Genomic DNA, 25,908 nt, shown 5'->3' on the forward strand with positions numbered 1-25,908 from the left:
CCAGTGTTTGCTCCCATTTTGAAGTGTTGGATGCGGAATAGCCCAATATCTTGAATAGAATATGCCCTATAGGTGGTTATTTACTGCCTGTGCTCATGGATGCCATCTTGGTCAGGCACAGCATGTTGGGAAGTGGGTCCCTGCCTCTTGAAGAGCGATCCCCGTGGCAGCCATGGAGATGAGGGCAGACGAGGAGTGGGACAGGAGGAGGAGAATGTAGAGGGGAAAGGGAAAAGGAAAGGGTAGATGGAAGGGAAAAGTGAGTGGTGGAGAAAGTCAGGAGGAACATTAGGGGGTGGGAGGAGGAAATTGTCCAGTTCGTGGCCCTGGTCTTCCTCAGACATCTGGCATAGTGATGATCAAGACCAGCGATCACATCCTCTCATGCACAGAGGCTGCGACATTGATCAGTGCAGGAGAGGTCTTTAATGCAGTGCGGGGAGGCAGTGAAACTAAAATCAATGCTTCAGCAGAAAACCTTTAGGCCACGTATGCTGTTTCTCACGTGTGATACGTGACTTGCTGCTTCGTTTCCTGCAAGGTAACAACACAAGGTTGTTGCTTGTCGCCTTTTGGTCCTGGTTCTGTTGGTAAATCAACACATGGAGGCAACGTTCTCACCAGTAACGGCTGTCAGGTTTAGTTTAGTTTAGAGATATAGCATGAAAACAGGCCCTACGGCTCACCGATTCCGTGCTGACCAATGCTCACCCGTACACTACGCGCTACGGGCAATTTTTACAGAGGCCAATTAACCTAGAAACCTGACCGTCTTTGGAATGTGGGAGGAAACTGGAGCACCCGGAGGAAACCCACGCGGTCACAGGGAGAACGTGCAAACTCCACTTAGACAGCACCCATTGTCAAGATCGAACCCAGGTCTCTGGTGCCACGCCATTGTGCCGCTCTAATGTGACTGACAGTATTGAGAAGGGGTGAGAAGAAGATAAGATAATGTGCAGGAAAGAACTGCAGATGCTGGTTTAAATCGAAGGTAGACACAAAATGCTGGAGTAACTCAGCGGGTCAGGCAGCATCTCTGGAGAGAAGAAATGGGTGACGTTTCGGGTCGAGACCCTTCTTCAGACTGATAAGGTGATGGTTAGGTTGTTGCATTGAGCTGCTTGCATTAAACGTGCAATTATTGACACAGACATATAAATATACGCATCACCCAGGGGCAATTCTCGTTCAACCAATTACCTATTGTGAAACAAAAGGAGGCCATTCTGCCCTGAGGGACCCTGGTGAATTCGAGCCCAGCAATCCTATGTTCCGTTCCCCCTCTTATTTAGTTTAGATTAGCGATAGAGCACGGAAGCAGGCCCTTCGGCCCACCGAGTCCATGCTGACCAGCAATCCCCACACATTAACACTATCCTACAAACACACAAGGGACAATTTACAATTATACCAAGCCAATTAACCTATAAACCTGTACATCTTTGGAATGTGGGACGAAACCGGAGATTGCGGAGAAAACCCTAGCGGTCACATCCTAAACACTTCCACAACCCAAACAGAATTGTGGGCTGATTGGCCTCTATAAAATTGCCCCAAGTTAGGCCGAAGGACCTGTTTCCACACTGCATAACTCTATGACTCTGATAACGTAGAACATAGAACTAGTTTAAATGGGTGATCGCTGGTCGGTGTGGACTTGGTGGGCCGAAAGGCCTGTTTCCATCCTGGGATGGCAGGACTTTCATATGAAGAAAGACTGGATAGACTCGGCTTGTACTCGCTGGAATTTAGAAGATTGAGGGGGGATCTTATAGAAACTTACAAAATTCTTAAGGGGTTGGACAGGCTAGATGCAGGAAGATTGTTCCCGATGTTGGGGAAGTCCAGAACAAGGGGTCACAGTTTAAGGATAAGGGGGAGGTCTTTTAGGACCGAGATGAGAAAGTTTTTTTTCACACAGAGAGTGGTGAATCTGTGGAATTCTCTGCCACTGAAGGTAGTTGAGGCCAGTTCATTGGCTATATTTAAGAGGGAGTTAGATGTGGCCCTTGTGGCTAAAGGGATCAGGGGGTATGGAGAGAAGGCAGGTACGGGATACTGAGTTGGATGATCAGCCATGATCATATTGAATGGCGGTGCAGGCTCGAAGGGCCGAATGGCCTACTCCTGCACCTATTTTCTGTTTCTATGTATCCTACGAACAGTCAATTAAAGCTATATCATCTGTTCATCTGCTCAGAAATGAGAGTGAAGATAAATACATTTTATTAACTATTTATTTTCTTTCTCTCATACAAATTTTTATTTATCGCCCCACGTTTTCTGGAAGTGATTTGTGAATTCGGTCAGAGTGAATTTTCCGTCACTGGAACTATCATGGGGGTCCCCTGTAGATGGCATTCTGACTCAGGGTTCCCATGTCCTTACAGTGTGAGAATTCTACAGGCACAAGTTCCTGACTTTAAATAACCATTTGTCAGTGGATTTATTAGCGATCAAGCCACAAACCTCGGTTCATCACTCTGGGACCTGCTAGCGAATTATTGTGTCACACAGGCCTTTGATGCCGGTAATATAGCTAAAGCCACAAACAACAACATGACAGCATTTGATTCTTGAGGGCAGAATTTTAAGTTGTGAATCCTGGGGAAACTATATCTGTAGAGATTATTGAGCATCTTTAAAGCCACAGGAATTTAAACGTGAAGTGTTGGAAGATGGGCGCATAAACTTAATGTTAGTGGCTTTTATATGGTTGCATGCATCACCTCTCCTTATGAATGAGTGACCCTTAGAACAGATAAAACCATGATTCATAAGTGCTGTCTGCGTTAGAGGTTATTAGCTATAAGGAGAGGTTGGGCAAACTCGGATTGTTTACTCTGGAGGACGGAGGATGAGGGGAGACCTGTTAGATGTGTGTAGAATTAATTTAAAGTGACTGGGAGAGTACGGTAGTGCAGTGGTAGAGTTGCACCCCTACCAGTGCCAGAGACCTGGGTTTGATCCTGACTGCGGGTGCTGCCTGTACGGAGTTTGTACGTTCTCCCCGTGACCGCATGGGTTTTCCCCGGGAGCTCCGGTTTCCTCCCACACTCCAAAGACGTATGGGTTTGTAGGTTAATTGGGTTCGGTATGAATGGTAAATTGTCCCTCGTGTGTAGGATAGTGCTAGTGTATGAGGATCACTGGTCGGCGTGGACTCGGTGGGCCGAACGCCTGTTTCCAAGCTGTATCTCTATACTAAACGAAACTAAAGATCAAGTTTAAACCTGATTCTCCACAAGAAACAAGTTCAATGAGAAAATACACATGATTATAGGTGGCCACTGCAGTTGAAGCATCTCGACCAGCTGTGTCACCGCGCTGCCCACTAATTGTTACAGGATTCTACTGTTTGTACGTTGTATTCATTGCACCACATCACTCTCTAATGCACCTGTAGTTCTACATGTGCCTGCAGTCACCCGTAATTTCCAATGTACCTGCGTGTCCCTGTGCGCACATATTCACCTGTAGTTCCTCATGCACCTGCATTCACCTGTCGTTCCTCATTCACCTGTATTCACCAGTAGTTCCTCATGCACCTGTATTCACCTGTAGTTCCTCATGCACCTGTATTCACCTGTAGTTCCTCATGCACCTGTGGTGACCTGTAGTTCCTCGTGCGCCTGTATTACCTGTAGTTCCTCATGCACCTGTATTCACCTGTAGTTCCTCATGCACCTGTGGTGACCTGTAGATCCTCATGCACCTATGGTGACCTGTAGTTCCTCGTGCGCCTGTTTTACCTGTAGTTCCGCATGCACCTGTATTCATCTGTAGTTCCTCATGCACCTGTATTCACCTGTAGTTCCTCATGCACCTGTATACACCTGTAGTTCCTCATGCACCTGTGGTGACCTGTAGTTCCTCATGCACCTGTATACATCTGTAGTTCCTCATACACCTGTGGTGACCTGTGGTTCCTCATGCACCTGTACTCACCTGTAGTTCCTCGTGCACCTGTATTCATCTGTAGTTCCTCATGCATCTATATTCACCTGTAGTTCCTCATGCACCTGGATTCACCTGTAGTTCCTCATGCACCTGTATTCACCTGTAATTCCTCATGCACCTGTGGTGACCTGTAGTTCCTCATACACCTGTGGTCACCTGTGGTTCTTCATGCACCTGTATTCACCTGAAGTTCTTTGTGCACCTATTCACTTGTCGTTCCTCGTGTGCCTGTATTTACCCGTAGTTGCTTGTACACCTGTAGTTCGCATGAATCTGCTCTCATTTGCTTCTCAATAACATTTCAATGCTACCCAGTTTAAAAAAAAGTATTTTCTTCTCATTAAACCTTCTCTGCAGCAATTTCTTGGAGCAAGGATCAATTTGTCACTGATCTCTGTGGGGGTTACAAAACAGCACATCCAAAAAAAACATCTCATTTTACTGAGCCTTAAATAAGTATTTTTTTCTCTTTTGCTTTAACTTGTTATGCAGCTGTATAAAATGATAAACAAGTACATTAACGAAAATAGCTGCAAACATGAGGTTGATTCTGAGCTGTAAGTCGAAAAGTGATTTACCGTTTATTCCAATTAACCTGAGTTCCAAGAGTTCCTAATGGATATTTTGTATGGATGTGTTGTTCTCTGCTTGGGCTCACCCATGCAGAACCAATTGATTTAGTTTTCAGTTTCAGTGATACAGCATGGAAACAGGCCCTTCGGCCCACCTAGTCCAGGCCGACCATCCATCCCCTATTCACGCCAGTTCTATGATATCCCACTTTCCCATCCACTCCCTACACACCGGGGCAATTTACAGAGCCCAATTCACCAACAAACCTTCGTGTCTTTGAGAAGTGGGAGGAAACCGGGAGCTCTACCCAGAGAAAACCCAAGCAGTTACTAGGGGAATGCGTAAACCCCACACGGACAGGACCCAAGGTCAGGATGGAACCCGGGTCTCTGGTGCTGTGAGTCAGCAGCTCTACCCACTGCGGCACTATGCCACCCCAATGGAAAACCTTACCATTGTTCTCGTTGGATGGAAAGCAGAGGCACAATGGAAACTGAGGATAATTGTCACTGCTGGCATCTTTAACAGTGCAGTCCAAGTGTCCCGCTTCTCAATGGCTTGTTTCCATTATCAACATTTGGACAACAGCAACATTTAAAAGACATTTGGGCAGGTATGTGGATAGGAAAGGTTTGGGCAGGTATGTGGATATGGGCCAAACGCAAGCAAATAGGATTTGCTTAGATGGGGCATCTTGGTGGGCATGGAGGAGTTGGGCCGAAGGGCCTGTTCGCCTTCCGAATGACTCTCTGACTATAATGCTTCTTGTTGGTGACGAGTCATCACAAATTGGAATAGTTCTGCAGCTTCAGATGGAAGGTCATCAATTTGAAACGTCTTCCTTGTATCTCTCTTCACAGATGCTGCCTGACCTGTTGAAAATTGCCTGCAATTTATTTTTTATTTCTGATTTGCAGCGTCTGCAGAATTTTGCTTTGGTTGACTGGCAGGCAATTTGGGTTATCCTGCCAGCATTGTGCTGAATGTGGATTTATTCTGCAATATCGTGGTTTTCAGGAAAGTCAAAATGGATCTTAATTTCCTGCAAAAATTTATTTATGATGGATCCATAAAAATGATTTAATTCTGGGTCACATACAAATTATTTCGCCTTATTACCATGCTGCCACGCTGACAGTTAATTATTTGATGAGAAATATTTCTTCCAGGAAATCTTCTACAGTGTAAACTGTCAGGCCCATCCATCTGCTGTTAAGCTGCTCACCCAAGCTGGCACTGTTATTGTGTCAAGCCATTTAAGAACGTTTGTAATGGACATGAAACTGAAATGTCAGTGAAACTTTGAACTAACCACCAAACATTTTTTAGACACAAAATGCAGGAGTAACTCAGCGGGACAGGCAGCACCTGTGAAGAGAAGGAATGGGTGACGTTTCGGGCGAAGACCCTTCTTCAGACTGGGTCTCGACCCGAAACGTCACCCATTCCTTCTCTCCAGAGATGTTGGCTATCTTCGGTTCAAACCCGCATCTGCAGTTCCTTCCGACACCAAACATTTCTGCATACATATTCATATAATGGCACTCCCATGTCCCCCACCATCTCCCAAGTAAACCTATTCCTTTCCCGTCTTCTGTACACTCATCTCCCGTCCCCGAGGCCCATATTTCCTTTTTACCAGATTGTATACAAAAACAAAGAATTTCACCGTACCTAAGTACATGTGACAATAAACTATAACCGAATCATTGAATTAGACGTAAATCTATTTCTAATCCATCCAGTTCTTCTTGTTGGCCTCCCTACCAAGTGTGGGTAGAACTTTGAAGTTAGTTAGTTCGTTAGTTTAGTGTATTGTATTTGAAGAACCTTTTCTTATGTTTTGTTCCAGACTGAGTTTTAACAAAACTCGAATGTTGTCGCTGGCAACCAGAGGATTCATGTGCCGGACACCAAGCAAGATGAGTGAATCCGTCTGCGAGCCAGAGATTGAGAACAATGAATACATGCCTCTGGTTGGTAACTATGTTGTGTTCGACTCATTGCACTGGTGCAAGGATGGTTCATTGTTTAGCGATGGAGGGTTGGTCTTATAGCTTCTCCAAGTTTGCTAAACTCTGCCATCCTCTTCCTCCAAATGAGGGCATCACTGATGCGGCTGGCAGAGCTCAGCCTCACAGCGCCAGAGACCCGAGTTCAACCCTGGCATCAGGTGCTGGCTACGTGGAGTTTGCACGTTCTCCATGTGACCGCGTGGGTTTCCTCTGGGTGCTCCGGTTTCCTCCCACGTGCCCTCTGTAAATTGCCACTAGTGTGCAGGGAGATGTGGGAGGGAGATAATATAGAACTGGTGTGAATGGATAATTGATGGTCGGCGTGGACTCGGTGGGCCACAGGGCCAGATTCCATGCTGTATCTTTCAATTGATTCTCTTGATGCATACTATTTCTAATGGACATCTCACGAGAGCGCTGTATACAGTACTGTACTGTACACGAGAGCGCTGTATACAGTACTGTACTGTACACAAGAGTGCTCTATACAGTACTGTACTGTACACAAGAGTGCTCTATACAGTACTGTACTGTACACGAGTGCTGTATACAGTACTGTCCTGTACACAAGAGCGCTGTATACAGTAATGTCCTGTACACAAGAGCGCTGTATACAGTACTGTACTGTACACAAGAGCGTTGTATACAGTACTGTACTGTACACGAGAGCGCTATATACAGTATCGTGTACAGTACTTCTTCAGTTGATTAAAGCATTGAAGTGTGACAGCAAGATTAGAGATGGCACAATTGGGGAGCAGGGAATGAAAAGGGGAATAACCAAAAAGTGAAACAAATTGAACCAGAACTTAAAGACCTTTCAGCAATGTTCATTTGGAACTGTGACTGTTTCCAAAAAGTGGACAATGGTGAATATTTAAGATACATTAACTTATAGCTTGTGTTTCCAGTACTTTGCATTCACTTAATTGTTTAGTGTTCCTTTATCTCCCTGATTAAATCCACATTGTGAAACTGTTTTGAAGTTCAAACAAACGTTTTCCTAACACAAGTAGTCCTGCTATAAAGTGATAGATGTATCCTTAAGAAACCTAAGAAAATCACTTTATAAATCAATTGTGTGAATGGAAGTTAGGGACAAGAGAATGTCGGACTCATAATGACAATGACTCATAATGACAACTTTTTTTGTTAAAAAAAGCTAAAAATACTAACAGCTCTATGTTACATTGTTTAATAGAGTATCATCGCATAAGTGCATAGAAAAACGATTGCTTGTCAATTTCTATGACCTCCTGAGACTGAGTTCTTAAAAAACAATGGTGTCTTATCACTGCAGGGAGGTTACACAGAAACAGTTTTCTCCCAGGATTGTTTTTTCCCAGTACAGCTTCTTTTCTTGTCAGTTTCCAAAGTAACTTTTAAGTGTAGGAAAGAACTGCAGATGCTGGTTTAAATCGAAGGTAGACACAAAATGCTGGAGTAACTCAGCAGGACAGGCTGCATCTCTGAAGAGAAGGAATGGGTGACGTTTCGGGTCGAGACCCTTCTTCAGACGGAAGAAGGGTCTCGACCCGAAACGTCACCCATTCCTTCTCCCGAGAGATGCTGCCTGTCCCGCTGAGTTACTCCAACATTTTGTGTCTACCTTTGTAACTTTTAAGTGGTTCTCTAGTCTGTGATCAAATCGTGTTGTAACCTTTTCGGCCCATATAACATTTTAAGGTTAAACCTTTAAGGGTATAGCTTTATGGGAGAGAGGCAAAGTTTAATGCAGATGTGCATGGCAAGTGTTTTACAAAGTGCGTAGCGGGTGCCTGGAATTAACCGAAGGGGTGGTGATGGAGATAGATATAATAGTGGCGATTAAGTTATAGCTATGCAGGGAATAGAGGGGTAAGGATCATGTGCAGCCAGATGAGATTAATTTATCTTGGCATCATGTTCATCACAGACATTGTAGGTCAGAGGCCCTGTTCCTGTGCTGTACTTTTTCTATGTTCTAAATAGTTTTCATTAATTCATCAGTCACGTTACATCCAATTTGCCTACTGGAAACACACCTGCATCCTAGATTCAGTATTAGTCTAAAATGTTTGCAATAAAGAAAATTTGTAATGGCATTGAATAGACTTTCTTCCATCATTACCAATCAACGTTGTGTGAGTGTGTGTGTCTATCATGCTGTTGATTTTACGGTTGCGGTTGATGTTGTTCCATTACTCAGGTGAACCTGCAGTTGGCATCTGGAGCCTTCTTGCTCAGCCCGGCCTTTTGTGAAGCCATTAACATCCCAATGGAGCAGCTGAAGTGGACCTCCCCCTTCATGTGCCACCGGTCCAGTGTCAGTCCCACCTCACACACTCATTCCGGAAGCTTCACCAACAGGAGGGCCGCCCAAGAGACTGAAGCCGCCGAGCCCGGCCACGGTTCGGAAGCTGGGAGTGCGGGAATGCTGGGTTCCTCGGGAGCAGACAGGGGCGGAGAGGAATCCAAACGGTTAAGATCGCGCCACTTCTCCAGCAGTCTGATGGAAATCCAGTTGAGGGAGAGCAGCGGCAGCGGCTGCGAGCTGCTCCCTCCGGCCATCACCTTGCGCCGATCGTCCTCCCCGGGAAATCCCCAGGCTTCCAGCGCCCCGCAGGCCGACAGTGGGCCGGAGGCTGCGGCCTGCAGTGATGGATCGTTGCTGGCAGCCCCGAGCGGGCAGCAGCCCGTGGCGGATGCCGAGGGAGCCGTCTGGTCGACAGCAGTGGCCCTGGCCTGGCTAGAGCACCAGTCTGCTGCTTTCTTCATCGAGTGGGAGCTGATCGCTGCCAAGGCCTGCATGTGGCTGGAAGGCCAGCAGATACCAGAGGCACGCGACCTCGCCTCTGTCAAGGCCTCGGCAAGGCAACTCTTCGTCCTACTCAGACACTGGGATGAAAACCTCCAGCTGAACATGCTGTGCTACAACCCAAACAGTGTTTAAAGGCTTTGCCTCAGAGTCACCAGGCAGCTGGGATGTTGACGTTTCTCCGCAAAGCAATCCTTGAAAAGTTTAGGAATTAATGGTTTATTAACAAGTTTCCAACTTGTTAGAGTTCCAACCTACCCCAGTTGGGACCTTTGTGCTCTGACTAAAGGGGTGACAAGGACTGAGCATATCGGCTCTATTTTCGAACGTCATTGCTGGCTTTACTGATCATAGTTATTGATCAGTGGTTGAAATCTGTGTCCTGATCGAATGCATCTGCAGCTGATTCTCGGAGTAACCACTTCCTTGTTTTAACCCTTTGCATGCCAGAGATAGCCTTGGGGTTCGTGGGTGGGTGGTGGTTGGAATATTGTCCCCCCCGTCTTTGGGCAACGCTTCCTAGCTTGGTACGTCGATGTATTGTGACCATTGTGATTTTTGGTTGTCAGGGATAAATTTGAATATTTTGTTACCTAATGAAAGGGCAGCTTCTCTAAACGTGTTCCCACTTTTCAAAATAGGAGGCAAGGATGAAGAAGTGGTTTTAAACATAGTGGGGAAACCGACATGGTCAAAGCGCCCACTTTCAAGGAGAGTTTGATGAGGTATTGCAGACAATTTAAACCCTGTTGATTCCCACAGATGGATCAGCATAACATAATCTCCAACTCAAAACCAATCCCATGAGATACAAGTACTCAACCTATCTTTTTAATCTATTTGCCATTTCAGATGGATGTAGCTAGGGATGGGTAGAGTTTGTGCCTTACAGCGCCAGAAACCAGAAGTCGATCCTGACCACGGGTGCTGTCTGCACAGAGTTTGTACGTTCTCCCTGTGACTGTGTGGGTTTTCTCCGAGTGCTTCAGTTTCCTCCCGCACTCCAAAGGCGTACAGGTTTGTAGATTAATTGACTTCGGTAAATTGTAGATTGTTCCATGCGTGTAGGATGGTGTTCCTGTACGAGGTGATCGCTGGTCGGCGCGGGCGCGGACTCGGTGGGCCGAAGGGTCCGTTTCCACGCTGTGTCTCTAAAGTCTGAACACTAAAGTCTATGCAGTTTTTGGATGCTGGTATCTAATTCAGGCCCTTGAGGCTAATATTAACCTCAGGAGACTATATGGGTGGGGGAGGAAATAATAAATGATCACAGGTGGGCCCACACTCACCATCCCAGGTTCTTGTTAAATGAAGTACTGGTTACTGGTTTGCTTTATCTTTAGACGTTAAACTTTAGAGATGCAACGCAGAAACAGGCCCTTTGGCCCACTGAGTCCGTGCCGACCAGCGATCACCCCGTACACTAACACCATCCCACACAGTAGGGACAATAAAACTTTTTAACCAAAGCCAATTAACCTACATCCAAAGTATGTCCTTGGAGTGTGGGAGGAAACCGGACCTCCTGGGGAAAACCTACGCGGTCACAGGGAAATCGTACAAACATCATACCAACAGCACCCGAGGTCAGGATTGAACCCGGGTCTCTCGCGCTGTGAGGTGCTGGCTCCACCAGCCGCGCCTTTATCAGCTGTCCATTTCCATTTGCCAAGTTGTTAGCTAAGTTGTTTGCCCTGCTGAATGCTGGCAACTTGCCTTGTCGGAGCCAGCGATAGAAACATAGAAACATAGAAAATAGGTGCAGGAGTAGGCCATTCGGCCCTTCGAGCCTGCACCGCCATTCAATATGATCATGGCTGATCATGCAGCTCAGTAACCTGTACCTGCCTTCTCTCCATACCCCCTGATTCCTTTAGCCACAAGGGCCACATCTAACTCCCTCTTAAATACAGCCAATGAACTGGCCTCAACTACCTTCTGTGGCAGATAATTCCACAGACTCACCACTCTCTGTGTGAAGAAATGTTTTCTCATCGCGGTCCTAAAAGACTTCCCCCTTATCCTTAAGCTGTGACCCCTGGTTCTGGACTTCCCCAACATCGGGAACAATCTTCCCGCATCTAGCCTCTCCAACCCCTTAAGAATTGTATATGTTTCTATAAGATCCCCCCTCAGTCTTCTAAATTCCAGCGAGTATAAGCCTAGTCTATCCAGTCTTTCTTCATATGAAAGTCATATAAAACCTCAGTGAGGAACTTCCAGGGCCTCTACATAACAATGTAAGAGACAGTAGGAACGGGCACTCAGCCCTCAAACCTGCTCTGCCCTTCAGCAGGATAATGGTCGTTCCTTACATCCACATCCATGGGGCTGCCCAGTCGGTGGGAACTGTGGTTGGTTCAGCATTGAACTATCAGCGTTGCCAGCAGGTCCCTGCCCAATGATACAGGTTACTATGGTAACAGGCACTGCTGAGTAAGTGATACTAATGCAGATACTGAAGCAGAGTTTATAAATTCAAGTCCCTGAGTATAAAAAGCCTGGCAGTATTAACGGGCCGCAGTGCTGCATTTTAGATCAGATATTAAATTAAGGGCCATCTGCTCATTCAGGTAGTTGAAGTATTGTGAGCAGTTCTGGTCACCCCCATCACAGAAAGGATGTGAAGGCTTTGGAGAGGGCACAGAAGAGGTATACACGACTGCTGTCTAGATTAGAGGGTGTTAGGAAAAGGGAAGTTGGACATATTTGGATTATTTTCTCTGGAACGTCAGAGGATAAAGAGAGACATGGTAGAAGTATATGAAGTGTAAGAAAATAACTGCAGATGCTGGTACAAATTGAAGGTATTTATTCACAAAATGCTGGAGTAACTCAGCAGGTCAGGCAGCATCTCAGGAGAGAAGGAATGGGTGACGTTTCGGGTCGAGACCCTTCTTCAGACTGAAGTGTATGAAGTTGTGAAAGGCCTAGATAGGGTAGACAGTCAGAGCCTTTTCCCCCAGAGTGGAAACTGTTGAAGACGAGAGGACGTAGCCTGTAGGCTGAGAGGGACAACATTCAAAGTAGGAGTGTTTGAGGCAGGTTTTATGAAAGTACAGAGAGGTGCATGCCTGGAACCTTTCCACCAGGGGGTGGTGGTGCAGGCAGACGTTAAGAGCGTCTGGGCGGCACGGTGGCACAGCGGTAGAGTTGCTGCCTTACAGCGAATGCAGCGCCGGAGACTCAGGTTCGATCCTGACTACGTGCGCCGTCTGTACGGAGTTTGTACGTTCTCCCCGTGACCTGCGTGGGTTTTCTCCGAGATCTTCGGTTTCCTCCCACACTCCAAAGACGTGCAGGTATGTAGGTTAATTGACTGGGTAAATGTAAAAATTGTCCCTAGTGTGTGTAGGATAGTGTTAGTGTGCGGGGATCGCTGGGCGGCTGGACTCAGTGGGCCGAAGGGCTTGTTTCCGCGCTGTATCTCTAATTTTAAAAAAAGAGGTGGCGTTAAGAGGCTTTTAGATATGCAAATGGATATGCAAGGAATGGAGGGATATGGATCACATGCAGAAAGAAAAGATTAGTTTATCTTGGCATGGTGTTCGGCATAAACATTGTGGGCTGAAGGGCCAGTTTGTGCGCTCCACAGTTCTGTCTGTGCTACGAACGTAACAGATTCCACAGGACTCCTCTAAAGAAGACCAGGGGACTTCTTCCTGGTGCTGTGACCAATACCTAACCCTTCATACAAATCAAATCTTTTGGTCGTGCTTCCTCGATCCAACAGTGTCTCAATAAACCACTTCATTGATTGTAGCACACTTGGGAAATCCAGAGGTTGTGGAAGGTAGTATAGATATACAACTCTGTATCCTCATTGTAATCTCTCCAGATGTGCTGCTATTCTAAGGGTGAAATTTCACTGGTAATCGTCTACTCACCACTTTTCTACCTTAACACAACTTCAAAGACAGGTGCATGGATGGGAAAGGTTCAGAGGGATCTGGGCCAAACACGGGCAAAAAGGGACTATCTGAGATGGGGCACCTTGGTCGGCATGGATGAGTTGGGCCGAAGGGCCTGTTTTCGTGCTCTACAACTCTGTGACTCTGTACCTGCTCCTGGATATTAGATTACTGACTGCACAAGTGTAACAGGAAGCATTGTCCCAACCAACTAGCCTCGCAGTTGAACCCAGTGTCAATCTGCCAAACTGGGGATTTGCAATTGGACATGCAGCTTGTCAGAGCAATGTTGTCACTTAAGTAATTTTACAGATGTCATTTTAGCTTTTGATTTTTGAAGAGTAGACCATGAACTCCAGGGTGAATCATTGTCCCAGTGGCCTGCGTGCTTATCAAAGAGGTTTTCTGAACAAATTGGGAAATTTGGAGAGAAACACAACGGCAGTCTACATTCAATGCTGGGAGACATTATTCTAGCTGTTCCACTGTAAATGCCTGCTCCTGTTATTTGACTTAGCTTGTCAGTGTTTGATTGCTAAGTGAGGTACATGGTGTCAATATGTGCTGAAGAACACATCCTTTTATTCTTGTCATTTTAGTTACCGATTGCATCCGCCATAATTGTCTGATATTGTTCTTGTACCAAATGATTTACCTGAGTTGTGTACTGCCCAATAAATTAGAGAAAGGCATTGCAGCTTTGGGTACGGATGAAGAATTGAAGAGATTGAGTGGTTCGTCCATGATCTGCCACCATCTTACTGGTGTGTCGAGCTTTTCACCCCTTCCTCAAGTGATTCCAAGTTACGAGGGACTTCAGGTACAGGGAGGGCCCTAATTGTTCTCCTTTCAGCTGCGAAGGTTAAATAGAGGCCTTCGACGGATTTTCTCGATTGATTGAACGAGGAGAATCCAATTCTGCGGTCTGGGGGCCTGATAACCAGAGACGCGGTGATTGGCAAGAGGATCAGAACAGGAGAATGTATTTTACGCAGCGAAGTGCTGTGATCTGGCTTCTGCTGCTGAAAAGAGCAGTGCGACAAAGGATGATAAACACTTGAAAATGGAAACAAATAATTGCAGGGCAAAGGGGAAGGAAGAGGGAATAGATGGCAAGCTTTCTCAAAGAATGAGTGACCTTGTTCCGTGCTGTGAGATTCTATGATTTCTGGTACATCTTTATTTTTCATGAAGTGCCTAACTAGTGTCATTGTATAAATGTACAACGGAAAATAAAACTGTAGTGAATGTTTACAAATCTCTTTGCAGTGCTCTGCGCTGGTGTTTCTGAGCACTGCATTTTATTGGTAATGGGTCAGAATGTAATCAGTTTGTTCTGCTCTGTTTCCCATTGCATTGAGTGTTTGGAAATAACGCTGACAAGGGTGTTTTCTTTGCTTTCTGTATCATCAATTGCATGATGTTAATTAATGTTGACCTTTCTTTGAAAATAATATAATACATTAAAGACGAATGTATTCACTATAACGGAATTATTCCTTTTTGTTTTGAAGAAAATGCATTTGAAGAAAATTTATTATTGCCATGTGTACCGAGATACACTGAAAAGCTTTGTTCGTGTGCTATCCCAGTCATTCATACTGTACATGAGTACAATCGGCCCACACAAGACTGCAACACTCTGAAGAGGGGTCCCAACCTGAAATGTCACCTATTCATGTCCTTCAGGGATACTGCCTGACACTACAGGGACACTCAGAGAGTTGTAAATCTGTGGAATTCACTCAGAGAGTTGTAAATCTGTGGAATTCTCTGCCTCAGAAGGCAGTGGAGGCCAATTCTCTGGATGCTTTCAAGAGAGAGTTAGATAGAGCTCTTAAGGATAGCGGAGTCAGGGGGTATGGGGAGAGGGCAGGAACGGGGTACTGATTGTGGGTGATCAGCCATGATCGCATTGAATGGCGGTGCTGGCCCGAAGGGCCGAATGGCCTACTCCTGCACCTATTGTCTGTTGCCTGACCCGCTGAGTTACTCCAGCACTTTGTGTCTTGGTTCCTTGGTAAACCATCATCTGCAGTTCCTCGTTTCTACCATACAAAAAGACAACAGGCAATACAAAGAGAGAAAAATACCAGGGTACATATAATGTCACAATATTGTAGTGTTACAGTTGAAGAAGAAAAAGTCCGATGTCCATAAAGAGGCCATTTGGAAGATCGGGACCACATCCTAGTTTATGGGAGGATCGTTCAATAGTCTGATAAATAACAGCGGGGAAGAAGATGTTCCTGAATCTGGTGGAACGTGCTTTCAAGCTTTTTTATCTTCTGCCCCACAAAGGGAGACCCACACAGTCACAGGGGGAACGTGCAAACTCCACACAGACAGCACCTGAGGTCAGGATCGAACCCAGGTCTCCGGCGCTGTGAGGCAGCAGAACTACCGGCTGAACCACTATGCCCACCATGTTGCGTGGTATTGCCTGTGGACAGGCACCCTCGGAACCAAACCCCGACCAGTCTTTTGAAGATCTCACTGCAATTTCCACCAAACCTCATACGTCACTCTTATTTCACATGCGATTTGCACTGGAAAACCACCAGTGAACCCAAGAAATTATGGCAGGTTCGCAGCCTCTTCTTGTGGATTTAAGGTTCAATCCCAACGACCCCCCCCCCCCCCCCCAGATCAATGCAAAGCGATTGATTAAAGCACGTTAGTGTACCGAGAGTCATTCTTCTTCTTCTTGCGTTTGAGGCAGCAGAAGTTATGAAGCTGCTTCTGCTTCTGCTGTCTCTGTTTGTTGTCGTTCCCCTGACTGAGGTCAGTTGACAGGGCTCACCACGGGGAGGTCGACAACATGAGTCCCCGAGAGTCATTCAATAAATATAACTAGCAACAATAAAACACTGAGGTACTCGAGAGTGAATTCCAGACGGCATGGTATTGGTATCGGTTTATTATTGTCACGTAGACTGAGATAGTGTGAGAAACCTTGTTTGCTTGCTCTCCAGTTAAATCATATTGTACAGGGCTGAAACATGCCCCTTGGCCTAGCTTGTCCATGCCAACCAAGCTGGGTGCCTCATTTCCTTAGTAGCACCATTTAATATTCTTAAGCTGTAGAGATTTAATTAAAGCCTGCATTTGACACTTACGAGATTCCACCTGGATCCAAGTTGGTGTACTATGACAGACCCAGACCAGGCCTGCATTTGGCCCACAGCCCTCATCCTATCCATATATCTGTCCAAATATCTTTTAAAAGTCCTAAATATATCTGCTTCCTTTGGCAGCTCCTTCCAGATACAGGCTATCCTCTGAGTGAAAATGTAGCCCTCTGAGGTTCCCTATCGAATCTCTCCCTTCTCACCTTAGACCTATGGCTTCTAGTTTTAGAATCCTCCACCCTGGGAATCAGACTGTGAGCATTCACTTTATCCATGCCCCCCCGTGATCTTATACACCTCGACCGGGTCACTCCTCAGCCTCCTACACTCCAAAGAAAAAAGTCCCAACCTATCCACCCGCTCCCTATAACTCAACCCCACAAGCCCAGTTAACATCCTGATAAATCTCTGCTGCACCCTTTACGTACTATCCACGAGTGGAATCAAGCCGTATTCATATACTATAGATAGTGCAAAGAGAATTTTACCATAGAGCGCAATGTAGTGTTAGAGCATTACAGCGTTACAGTCACAGAGAAAGTGCAGATTAAACAAATGATGGCTTTCTCAATAATGATTCAAGGGTTAAAATCTACTATTAAAATGATATCCGAAACCTAATGTTGCTTCCTTAAACCACTAAATTAAGGAGAGAGAGCCGACCGTGGAGCAGAAAGTGCTGGAGTAACTCAGCAGGTCAGGCAGCATCTCTGGACGAGAAGGATAGGTGACTTTTCAGGTCGGGACCTTTCTTCAGGCTGATCGTAGTTGGGGTAAGAAACCTGGAAGAGAGTTGGGGACGGGACAAAGCCTGGCAAGTGATAGTTGGATATGGTTTGGGGGAGTTTAGCTGGAGGAGGGGTAGCAGGCAGCCTTATATAATGGAAGGAAAGTGAGAGATGTGGAAACATTGTTTTTAAATGACAGGAGTTTCTAAATCAATGCGTCTGTAGGATAGCAACCTGTGAGCCTTTCATTTCCAGCCAGGAGCTTTAGATCTCAATGCAGGCTTGAATTAAATCCCTTCGGTTTAAGAATATTCAATGGTGTTAATGAGGAATCAAGGTGTTCAACTGTTGCAGTGGCTGCAGCAATCAGGGAGGGTTGGCACCAGTCCTCACTTCATTCTGTCCAGATCTTTCTCATTAGTATTAGTAGTCATGTGCCAATGATGACCGAAGAGTCAGCATTTTTGCATCAGTTGCCAAAGCAAGAATGAATCTTTCAAACTGGACTGGTAGAGTCATACCGCACAGAAACAGGCCCTTCGGCCCAACACATCCATGTCAAACAGGGGAGACACAAAAAGCTGGAGTAACTCAACGGGTCAGGCACCATCTCTGGAGAAAGGGAATAGGTGATGTTTCGGGTCGAGACTTGATTGATAGGCATTATCAATCATTTCCTATTCCTGATCGCATTGAATGGCGGTGCTGGCTCGAAGGGCTGAATGGCCTACTCCTGCACCTATTGTCTATTGTCTATTGTCTAAACTTCACCTTTTTCTCTTCCCCGGAGATGCTGCCTGATCTGATGAGTTACTCCAGCTTTTTGCATCTATCATCGGTGTAAACCAGCATCTGCAGTTCAGTCTTACACAAATCCACTTCCATGGGCCTAGCCCATATACCTTTAAACCTTTCCTATCTATGGACCTGTCCGAATGTCTTCTAAATGTTGTTCCTATCATCTGCTTCAAGTACTTCTTCTGGCAGCTTATTCCATATACCCACCACCATCTGCATCTGAATGTTGCCTCTCAGATTCCTATTAAACTATTCCCCTCTCACTTTAAATCAATGTTCTCTAGTTATTAATTCCTCTGCCCTAGAAAAAAATACTCTATGCATCCATCTTACACCTCCATGAGATTATCCCTCAGCCTCCTGTGCTCCAAGGAATAAAAGTCCTTGCCAGCTCAACTTCTCCCTGAAAATCAGGCCCTCGAGTCCTGGCAACATCCTCGTAAATGTTCTCTGCACTTTTTCCACTTTGTTTCAGTAGTGGCATCCACTCAAACATCTTGGAGCAAGGAGCATCTCATGGTGGGTGACCTGTTGGTGGCAGTGAATGAATGGACCTTCAGGTGAAGGCTCCATGGTGAGGAGATGTTGAGGAGATAGTTCCAGGATTTAGACCACGTGATCGTAAAGTACCACCAATATATTTCCAAGTCATTATACTTTGCAACATGGTGATGTTGCCAGGTCCCTGCTGCCTTTTTTCTTCTTGGTGGTGGAAGTTACAGGTATGGGAGACACAAGGAACTGCAGATGCTCGAATCTTGAGCTGAACACAAAGTGCTGGAGGAACTCAGCGGGCCAGGCAGCATCCGCGGAGGGAATGGACAGGCGACGTTTCAGTCTGAAGGCTGGTTTATCTATTAAAAGGGCTGCGCAGTGGTGCAGTGGTAGAGCTGCTGCCTTACAGCACCAGCGGCCCGGTCCGATCCTGACTACGGGTGCTGTCTGTAGGGAGTTTGTACGTCCTCCCTTTGACTGCGTGGGTTTTCTCCTGGTGCTCCGGTTGTCACCCACATCCCAAAGGCATGCAGTATGTAGGATAGAACTAGTGTATGGGTGATCGCTGGTCGACGCAGACTTGATGGGCCAAAGGGCCTGTTTCCACGCCGTATCTCGAAACTAAAATAAAACTAAAAGAGTCCCGACCTGAAAGTTGTCTGTTCATTCCCTCGGCAGATGTTGCCTGACCCGCTGAGTTCCTCCAGCACTTTGAGTTTTACAGGTCTGGGAGCTGCTGTTGGAGGAGTCTCGGCAAGTCACTAAGGTATGTCCTGTATGTTTTACACACTGCGGGAACCATGGAGGAGGGAATGAACGATCAGGGTGGCGGGTGGAGTGCCTGTTAATCAAGCTGCCTCGTCCTGGTTGCTGTTGAGTTTCTTGGTGTCGATGGCGGCACGTTGATCGAGGCAAATAGGAGATACTTCCATCAGTCTCAAGCAAAGTGTTCACTTTCAGCTAGCTAGTGAGTTATAAAGTCATAGAGTCAAACATCAAGGAAACAGCCCTTTGGCCCAACTTACCCATGCCAACCAAGATGCCCCATCCACACGTCCCACCTGCATGTGTTTGCCCATATCCCTCTAAATCTTTCCTATCCATGTACCTGTCCAATTGGCTTCTAAATTTTGTTATAGTACCTGCCTCAACTACCTCCTCTTGCAGCTCGTTCCATATACCCGCCAGCCTGTGTGTGAAAAGGTTGCCCCTCAGGTCCCTATTAAATCTTTTCCCTCTCATCTTGAACCTATGTCCTCTGCTTCGTGAGTCTTTAGTTTATTTATTGTCACATGTACAGAGATGCAGTGAGATGGCTGTTCTGCATGCTATCCAGACAAATCACACCGCACAGTGAGTATAATAGATCCTCTTCTGGAACGTTGTTACGTTGTGCCACCATCTTGCAACTTCCAAGTCTATGGAAAGTCCGATCCTGGCCCAGGGAGATGTGCAGTGTCTTATATTCTCACTCTGAGGCCCGGTGTCCTGGCGGCATTGGGTCGGTGATGTAGGGGAGGGTCAGACCCAGTGAGATGCCGTCGGCTCCTTCCACCGTCGCTCCGTGTTGCTGTGGCAGGCTGCTCTCCATTCGCCCGCTCGCCCGGCTGCTGCAGGGCCTCCCGCGGCCGCCTCCGCCGACACCACCGCAAAGGCACCGTCAGTCGCCTCCGGCAGTTGTCCCTCCACTCCCGTGTGCCAAGCTTGCCATGTCCCGCTTCCCAAGACGGTTTCAAAATTCAGGGCATTTTCCAAGAGCGCAAGAAGTGAGTTAGTCACATTCAAACCCACCAAATCATTTGTCTTCCTAAATGTAACAAGTAATTCACTGTTTATTTGAGCCTGCGTGTGTGGCCTTTCAATACCTCAGCTGCATCTACTTCAGTCAGTCGGTGTCCTGGAAAAGATCGACTAAATTGATCATTCAACCTAACGTTCCAGTTTGGCCACATTCTTTACCACCTGAGCTGTTGTAGCCTTTGCCCCTGGAACTCCTTTTAGTGAGCAGCTATTATTACATCAATTAGAGCATAGAACATAGAAATATACAGCACAGCAACAGGCCCTTTGACCCGCAATGTCTGTGCCAAACTTGACTCTAGGTTAAACTGACCTCATCAGCTTGTACGCGATCCATATTCCTCCATTCCCTGCATGTCCATGTGCCAATCTAAAAGCTTTTTAGATGCCATTATCGTATCTATCTCCTCCACCATCCCTGGAAGTGTGTCCCGGGCACCCACCACTCTGTTTAAACAAACTTGCCCCACACATCACCTTTAATCTTTGCCCCTCTCACCTTAAAACCTATTGGGCGGCACGGTGGTGCAGCGGTGGAATTGCTGCCTTACAGTGCCAGAGACCCAGGTTCGATCCTGACTATGGGTGCAGTCTGTACAGGGTTTGCACGTTCTCACTGTTCCGGGTGCTCCAGTTTCCTCCCATACTCCAAAGCCATACAGGTTTGCAGGCTGATAGGCTTGGTAAAATTGTAAATTGGCCCTCGTGTGCGTAGTATTGTGCTAGTGTGCGGGGATCACTGGTTGGTGCGGGTTCGATGGGCCAAAGGGCCTGGTTCCACTCTGTATCTCTAAACTAAACTAAACTAAACTAAACTATACCCTCATGGCCTTTGCCATTTCCACCTTGGGAAAACGGTTCTGGCTGTCCACCTTATCAATGCCAAATGTTACCATCAGTTCAAAGAGAATTGTGTAAATAATGTCTGAGAAAGGGCATGTGAAAAGCATCCTGTGTGATTTGCAACTCTAAATGAAGTGTTGCTGCAGTGCAGAGAGCATAAACCAAGAGACCCATTCAAGGATTCAATAATGATATTGAATTGTCTCCAGGTTAAAATTTCATGCACATATCAGCACGAAAAATTACTTTAATATTTTATTTGGCAAATATTAAATTGGAATTATATCAAGCTTTGCCTCTGGTTCAAAACATAAATTGTTCACTAGAGACTAACAAAGATAATGCACCTTCGGATAATGGACCTTTGCAACCAATATAAACACATAACATAAATAAAGGACTTTAAATAATATGCCATTTATGGTGACTTTTGTGTTCGTCTGCCTTTTCACATTAAATTTGCTGGTGTTAAAATGCTAATCTGAATAATAGTCTCCATTTTATATAATGAAATGAAACAGAAAACACTCAGTAGGTTGGACATCATCCATGGAGAGTGGAACGGAGTTACTGTTTTGTTCAGACCTCTCATCAGAAGTGGGAAAGGTTAAACGTTAGTGCAGGTTTTAAGTTGCCAAGAACAGCAGTGGGGGGAGGAAGGCGAGAACAAAAGGGAAGGTTTGAGGGAGGGTAGAGATGGTGAGGGGAGGCGGTGCCAGCTGAAAGAATGTGAAAAACAAAAGGTTTGTGTGTAGGAAGTGTGAATACGTGGAGGCTATTTAAAACCAGAATAAGCAGCGGGAGATAGAGGAACTGATATATAGACAGATTACCAAAAGATCTCAAAGCAACAGGGTTGTCTTGGGGTGTAGGAATGAAATGCAGATGCTGGTTTACACCGAAGATAGACACAAAATGCTGGAGTAACTCAACGGGTCAGGCAGCATCTCTGGAGAAAAGGAATAGGTGACGTTTTGGGTCAGAAACCTTCTTCAGACCTGAACTGAAGGGTTATCTCAGTAGGTGACTTAAGATCTTGAGGGGAATAAATAACATACACAGAGTCATTTACCTAGACTAGGGGAATCAAGAGCCAGGGGAGATGGGTTTAAGGTGAGAGGGGAAAGATTTAATAGCAACCTGTGGGACAACTTTTTCACACAGAGGGTGGTAGATATATGGAACGATCTGCTAGAGGAGGTCGTTGATGCAGGTACTATAACAGCATTTAAAAGGCATTTGTGCATGTACATAGATTTAAAAAAGTTTAGAGGTGTAAGGGTCAAATGCGGGCAGGTAGGAATAGTGTCGATGGGACATCTTGGTTGGCATGGACAAGTTGGGCTGAAGGGCCTGGTTCCGTGCTGTATGACTCTATATGAGGGGGGCTTGCTCAGCGCCAAAGGGGGGCAGAATCTGTCAGATGTATCTAAGAGGGTTTCCTAAAAGAGTACATGGATAGTCCAACCTGAGATGGGAACATACTGGGCCTTGTGTTGGGAAACAAGCCTGGCCAGATGCCTGGTATTTCAATGGAAGAGCATTTGGAGGATAGTGATCTCAACATAAGTTTTAAGATTGCTTTGAATAGGGATACGTCTGGACCTTGCGAGAAGGTACAAAATGGGAGTAAGGCAAGTTATAATGTTATTAGGCAGTAGCTTGGGAGGGTACGTTGGGAGCAGTTGTTATTGGGTAAGTCCACATATGACAAGAGGAACATATTTAAAAGCTACTCAAAGTTCAGGACCGGCATGTTCCAGTAAGGAGGAGGGAGAAGGATGGGAACCTTAGATGACCAAAGAGGCTGGAAATATTGTCAAAAAGTAAAAGGAAGTATATGCAAAGTTTAAAAAGATAAAATCAGATAGGACCTTTGAGGAACATAAAGGCAGGAGAAAATAAACTCAAGCAGGCAATAAGAAAAGCTATTAGGGGCCATGAAATGGCTTTGGGGAGTTGAGTTAAAGAAAATCCCAAGGCTTTTAATACCTACATTAAATCCTTTCCCAAAGAATCCTTTCCAATAATCACCCAGCCACTGACATGAAGCTCATCAGCATGTAATGTCCTTCTCCTTGGTGAAAACAGATGTAAAGTACTTGTCTATGATCTCACCTGTATCCCCTGACTCCAAGCACGTCCCCCCCCCCTAATGCTTGACCAGCCCCACCTTCTCCCTTGTTGCCCTCTTGTGTTTAATAAAGGCTTAAAAAGCCTTCGGATTTTCTGAAAATTATTTCGATGGCATGCGATGGATCACAAATGTGTTGATATAACAGTATAACAGTATAACAGTATAACAGAGCTTTATTTGTCATTCGGTACCGAGGTACCGAACGAAACTACATAGCAGTCATACAAAAAAGAACACAAGACACATGACCCCAACACAAACGTCCATCACAGTGACTCCAAACACCCCCTCACTGTGATGGAGGCAACAAAACTTCCACTCTCTTCCCCACGCCCACGGACAGACAGCTCGTCCCCGACCGACCCGCACAGTCCCCGCAAGGGATGAAGGGAAGTAAATAATTTTTTTAACTCTATGGTTGCAACTTTACAAAACACTGGTTGGACTGCACATGAAGTGTTGCGTGCAGTTCTGCTAACTTGGTATAGGAGCGTGTGGTTACTTTGAAGAGAGTTCAGAGGAGATTCACCAAGATGTTGCTTGGATTGGAGGACTTTATTATGGAGAGAGGTTGGATCGGCTGGGCTTCCAAGAGTGAAGGAGGTTAAGGGGTGAGCTGGTGGAGATATATAAAATTCTAAGAGGTGCAGATAGGGCTGAGAGTAAAAACCTCTTTCTCATGGTATGGGTATCAAAAACAAGAGGAATAACTGTAACGAGATAGGAAAGAGGTTTCTCACAGTATCTTGGTACCACATGATGACAAAAAATCAACATCAATATCAATCAAAGACTGTTATTTGCTAAACATTTCTTCAATTCATGTCTCTTGGGCGCAGAGAGTTTTGTTCTCTAAGAAGAGTCAAACTATTTCAGGATCATAAGGTCATAAGTGATAGGAGTAGAATTGGGCCATTCGGCCCATCACGTCTACTCCGCCATTCAATCATGGCTGATCTATCTTTCCCTCCTAACCTTATTCTCCTGCCTTCTCCCCATAATTTCTGACACCTGTACTAATCAAGAATCTATCTATCTCTGCCTTAAAGATATCCACTGACTTGGATATCTGGATCACTAATTGGAACCCCAGCAAAGAAGCAGCATGGCACACACGGATAGATGACAAGGTTAATTAATGCTTAACCTCCCAACTGGAGCCAAAGTGACAGAACTACAAACATCGCCATTGCTCTCAAAAGTATCTAATTTAACAGACCTAGACTGTAACTTGCCTTTAATTACCTTAGATTTCTCTGTGTTTCTCCCTTGAAGATTGTCCAGGAATAAAAACTGGAGATGTTGGTTTAAATCGAAGGTCGACACAATAACGGTCTCGACCCGAAACGTCACCCATTCCTTCTCTCCGGAGATGCTGCCTGACCCGCTGAGTTACTCCAGAATTTTGTGTCTACCTTTGAAGATTGTCCATATCATCTTGTGGCAATTTTAATGCCATCCGAATGATTGGGTTACATTGCAAACGACTACCACAAATGCAGAAAGGAAAGTAGAACACAGACCAGTAGCAGGCCCTTCAACCCACAATGCCTCTGCTAAGTATGAAGCAGCCAAACTAATCTCACATGCCTCTACATGTGATCCATATCCCTCCATTCCCTCCGTATCCACGTCCCTACCTAAAAACTCTTAAACGCCACTATCATCCCTGCTTCAACCACTATGCCTGGCAGCACATTTCACACACCCACCACTGTGTAAAACATGTTCTGCACATCTCCTTTAAATTTTGCCCCTCTCATCTTAAAGCTACACCCTCTTGTCTTTGACATTTCCATCCTGGGAAGGTTCTGACTGTCTACCCTATCTGTGCTGCTCATTATTTTATAAACTCACTAGACCAAGTGGACCCGTTGGGCCCAAACCTCTTCTGCATTGGTGCAACACCCTCTCCTTCCCCCTCCCTCCCCTCACCCTCCCCTCCCCACTTCCCCTTCCCCCTCTCCATCCCCCTCAACCCCCCTTATCCACCTTCCTCCCCCCTCCCTCCCTCCCCCCCACCTCCCTCCCCCTCGCTCCCTCCCTCCTCTCTCCCTAGGAGATAGATTTAAACTTTAAAATGTGAATAACTTAAAAAATATAACACCGATTTCAATAAAACTACTTGCTTTACCATTAAAGCGATGATGGTGAGTAAGGTGGGGCCTAAAATTGTCAAGCTATCGTGTACCGTTTTGGCTGTAGTTCGATCACAAATAAACAAACAAACAAGAGTTTTAGTATATAGATATCAGGTCTCTCCCCCCACCTCCCCCCCAGCCTCCAACACTCCAGTGTGAACAGACCAAGTCTGTCTAACCTCTCATTACAGCTAATCCCCTCAAATCTAGGCAGCGTTTTGGTAAACCTCTTCTGCATTGTCTCCAAAGCCTCCACTTGCTCTCGGTAATAGGGTGACCAGAACTGCACAACTGATTCCCACTGGTTTTCCATTCATCAGGTTTCTTTATATTCTCTTGACAGCAAGGACTATTATTCTCAACTCATTTATAGATTTAACTTTTTTGGACCAAAACCAATTTGGTCCAATGAGATCTGGTGGCCCCTGTCAAAGTCCACATGAAACATCGGCAAGCAGGTTATTGGTGAGTAGGAGCTACCTGTGACACCATCTTCCATCACTTTGCTGAAGATTGAGAACAGATCAGAGACAAAGGTCCAATGGGATTATATTGAGCGGGCCACTTATTCAAGTG

The 25,908-nt window shown here is 45.7% G+C and overlaps 1 protein-coding gene across 5 annotated transcripts in view; it reads left to right on the forward strand.

Moving 5' to 3' along the window:
• Positions 1–14,690, forward strand: part of vwa5b1 (von Willebrand factor A domain containing 5B1) — a 158,079-nt gene extending 143,389 nt beyond the window's left edge. For all 5 annotated transcript variants that reach the window (XM_078425176.1, XM_078425177.1, XM_078425179.1 and 2 more), the window contains 2 exons: positions 6,389–6,512; positions 8,740–14,690. In XM_078425176.1, coding sequence (XP_078281302.1) covers positions 6,389–6,512; positions 8,740–9,483 — 868 coding nt within the window. In that variant the 3' untranslated portion in view covers positions 9,484–14,690. The remainder of the gene's footprint in view (positions 1–6,388; positions 6,513–8,739) is intronic.
• Positions 14,691–25,908: the final 11,218 nt, after the last annotated feature.

The sequence above is a fragment of the Rhinoraja longicauda genome, chromosome 30 (genome assembly GCF_053455715.1).
Source record: "Rhinoraja longicauda isolate Sanriku21f chromosome 30, sRhiLon1.1, whole genome shotgun sequence".
NCBI classification, from domain to species: domain Eukaryota; kingdom Metazoa; phylum Chordata; class Chondrichthyes; order Rajiformes; family Arhynchobatidae; genus Rhinoraja; species Rhinoraja longicauda.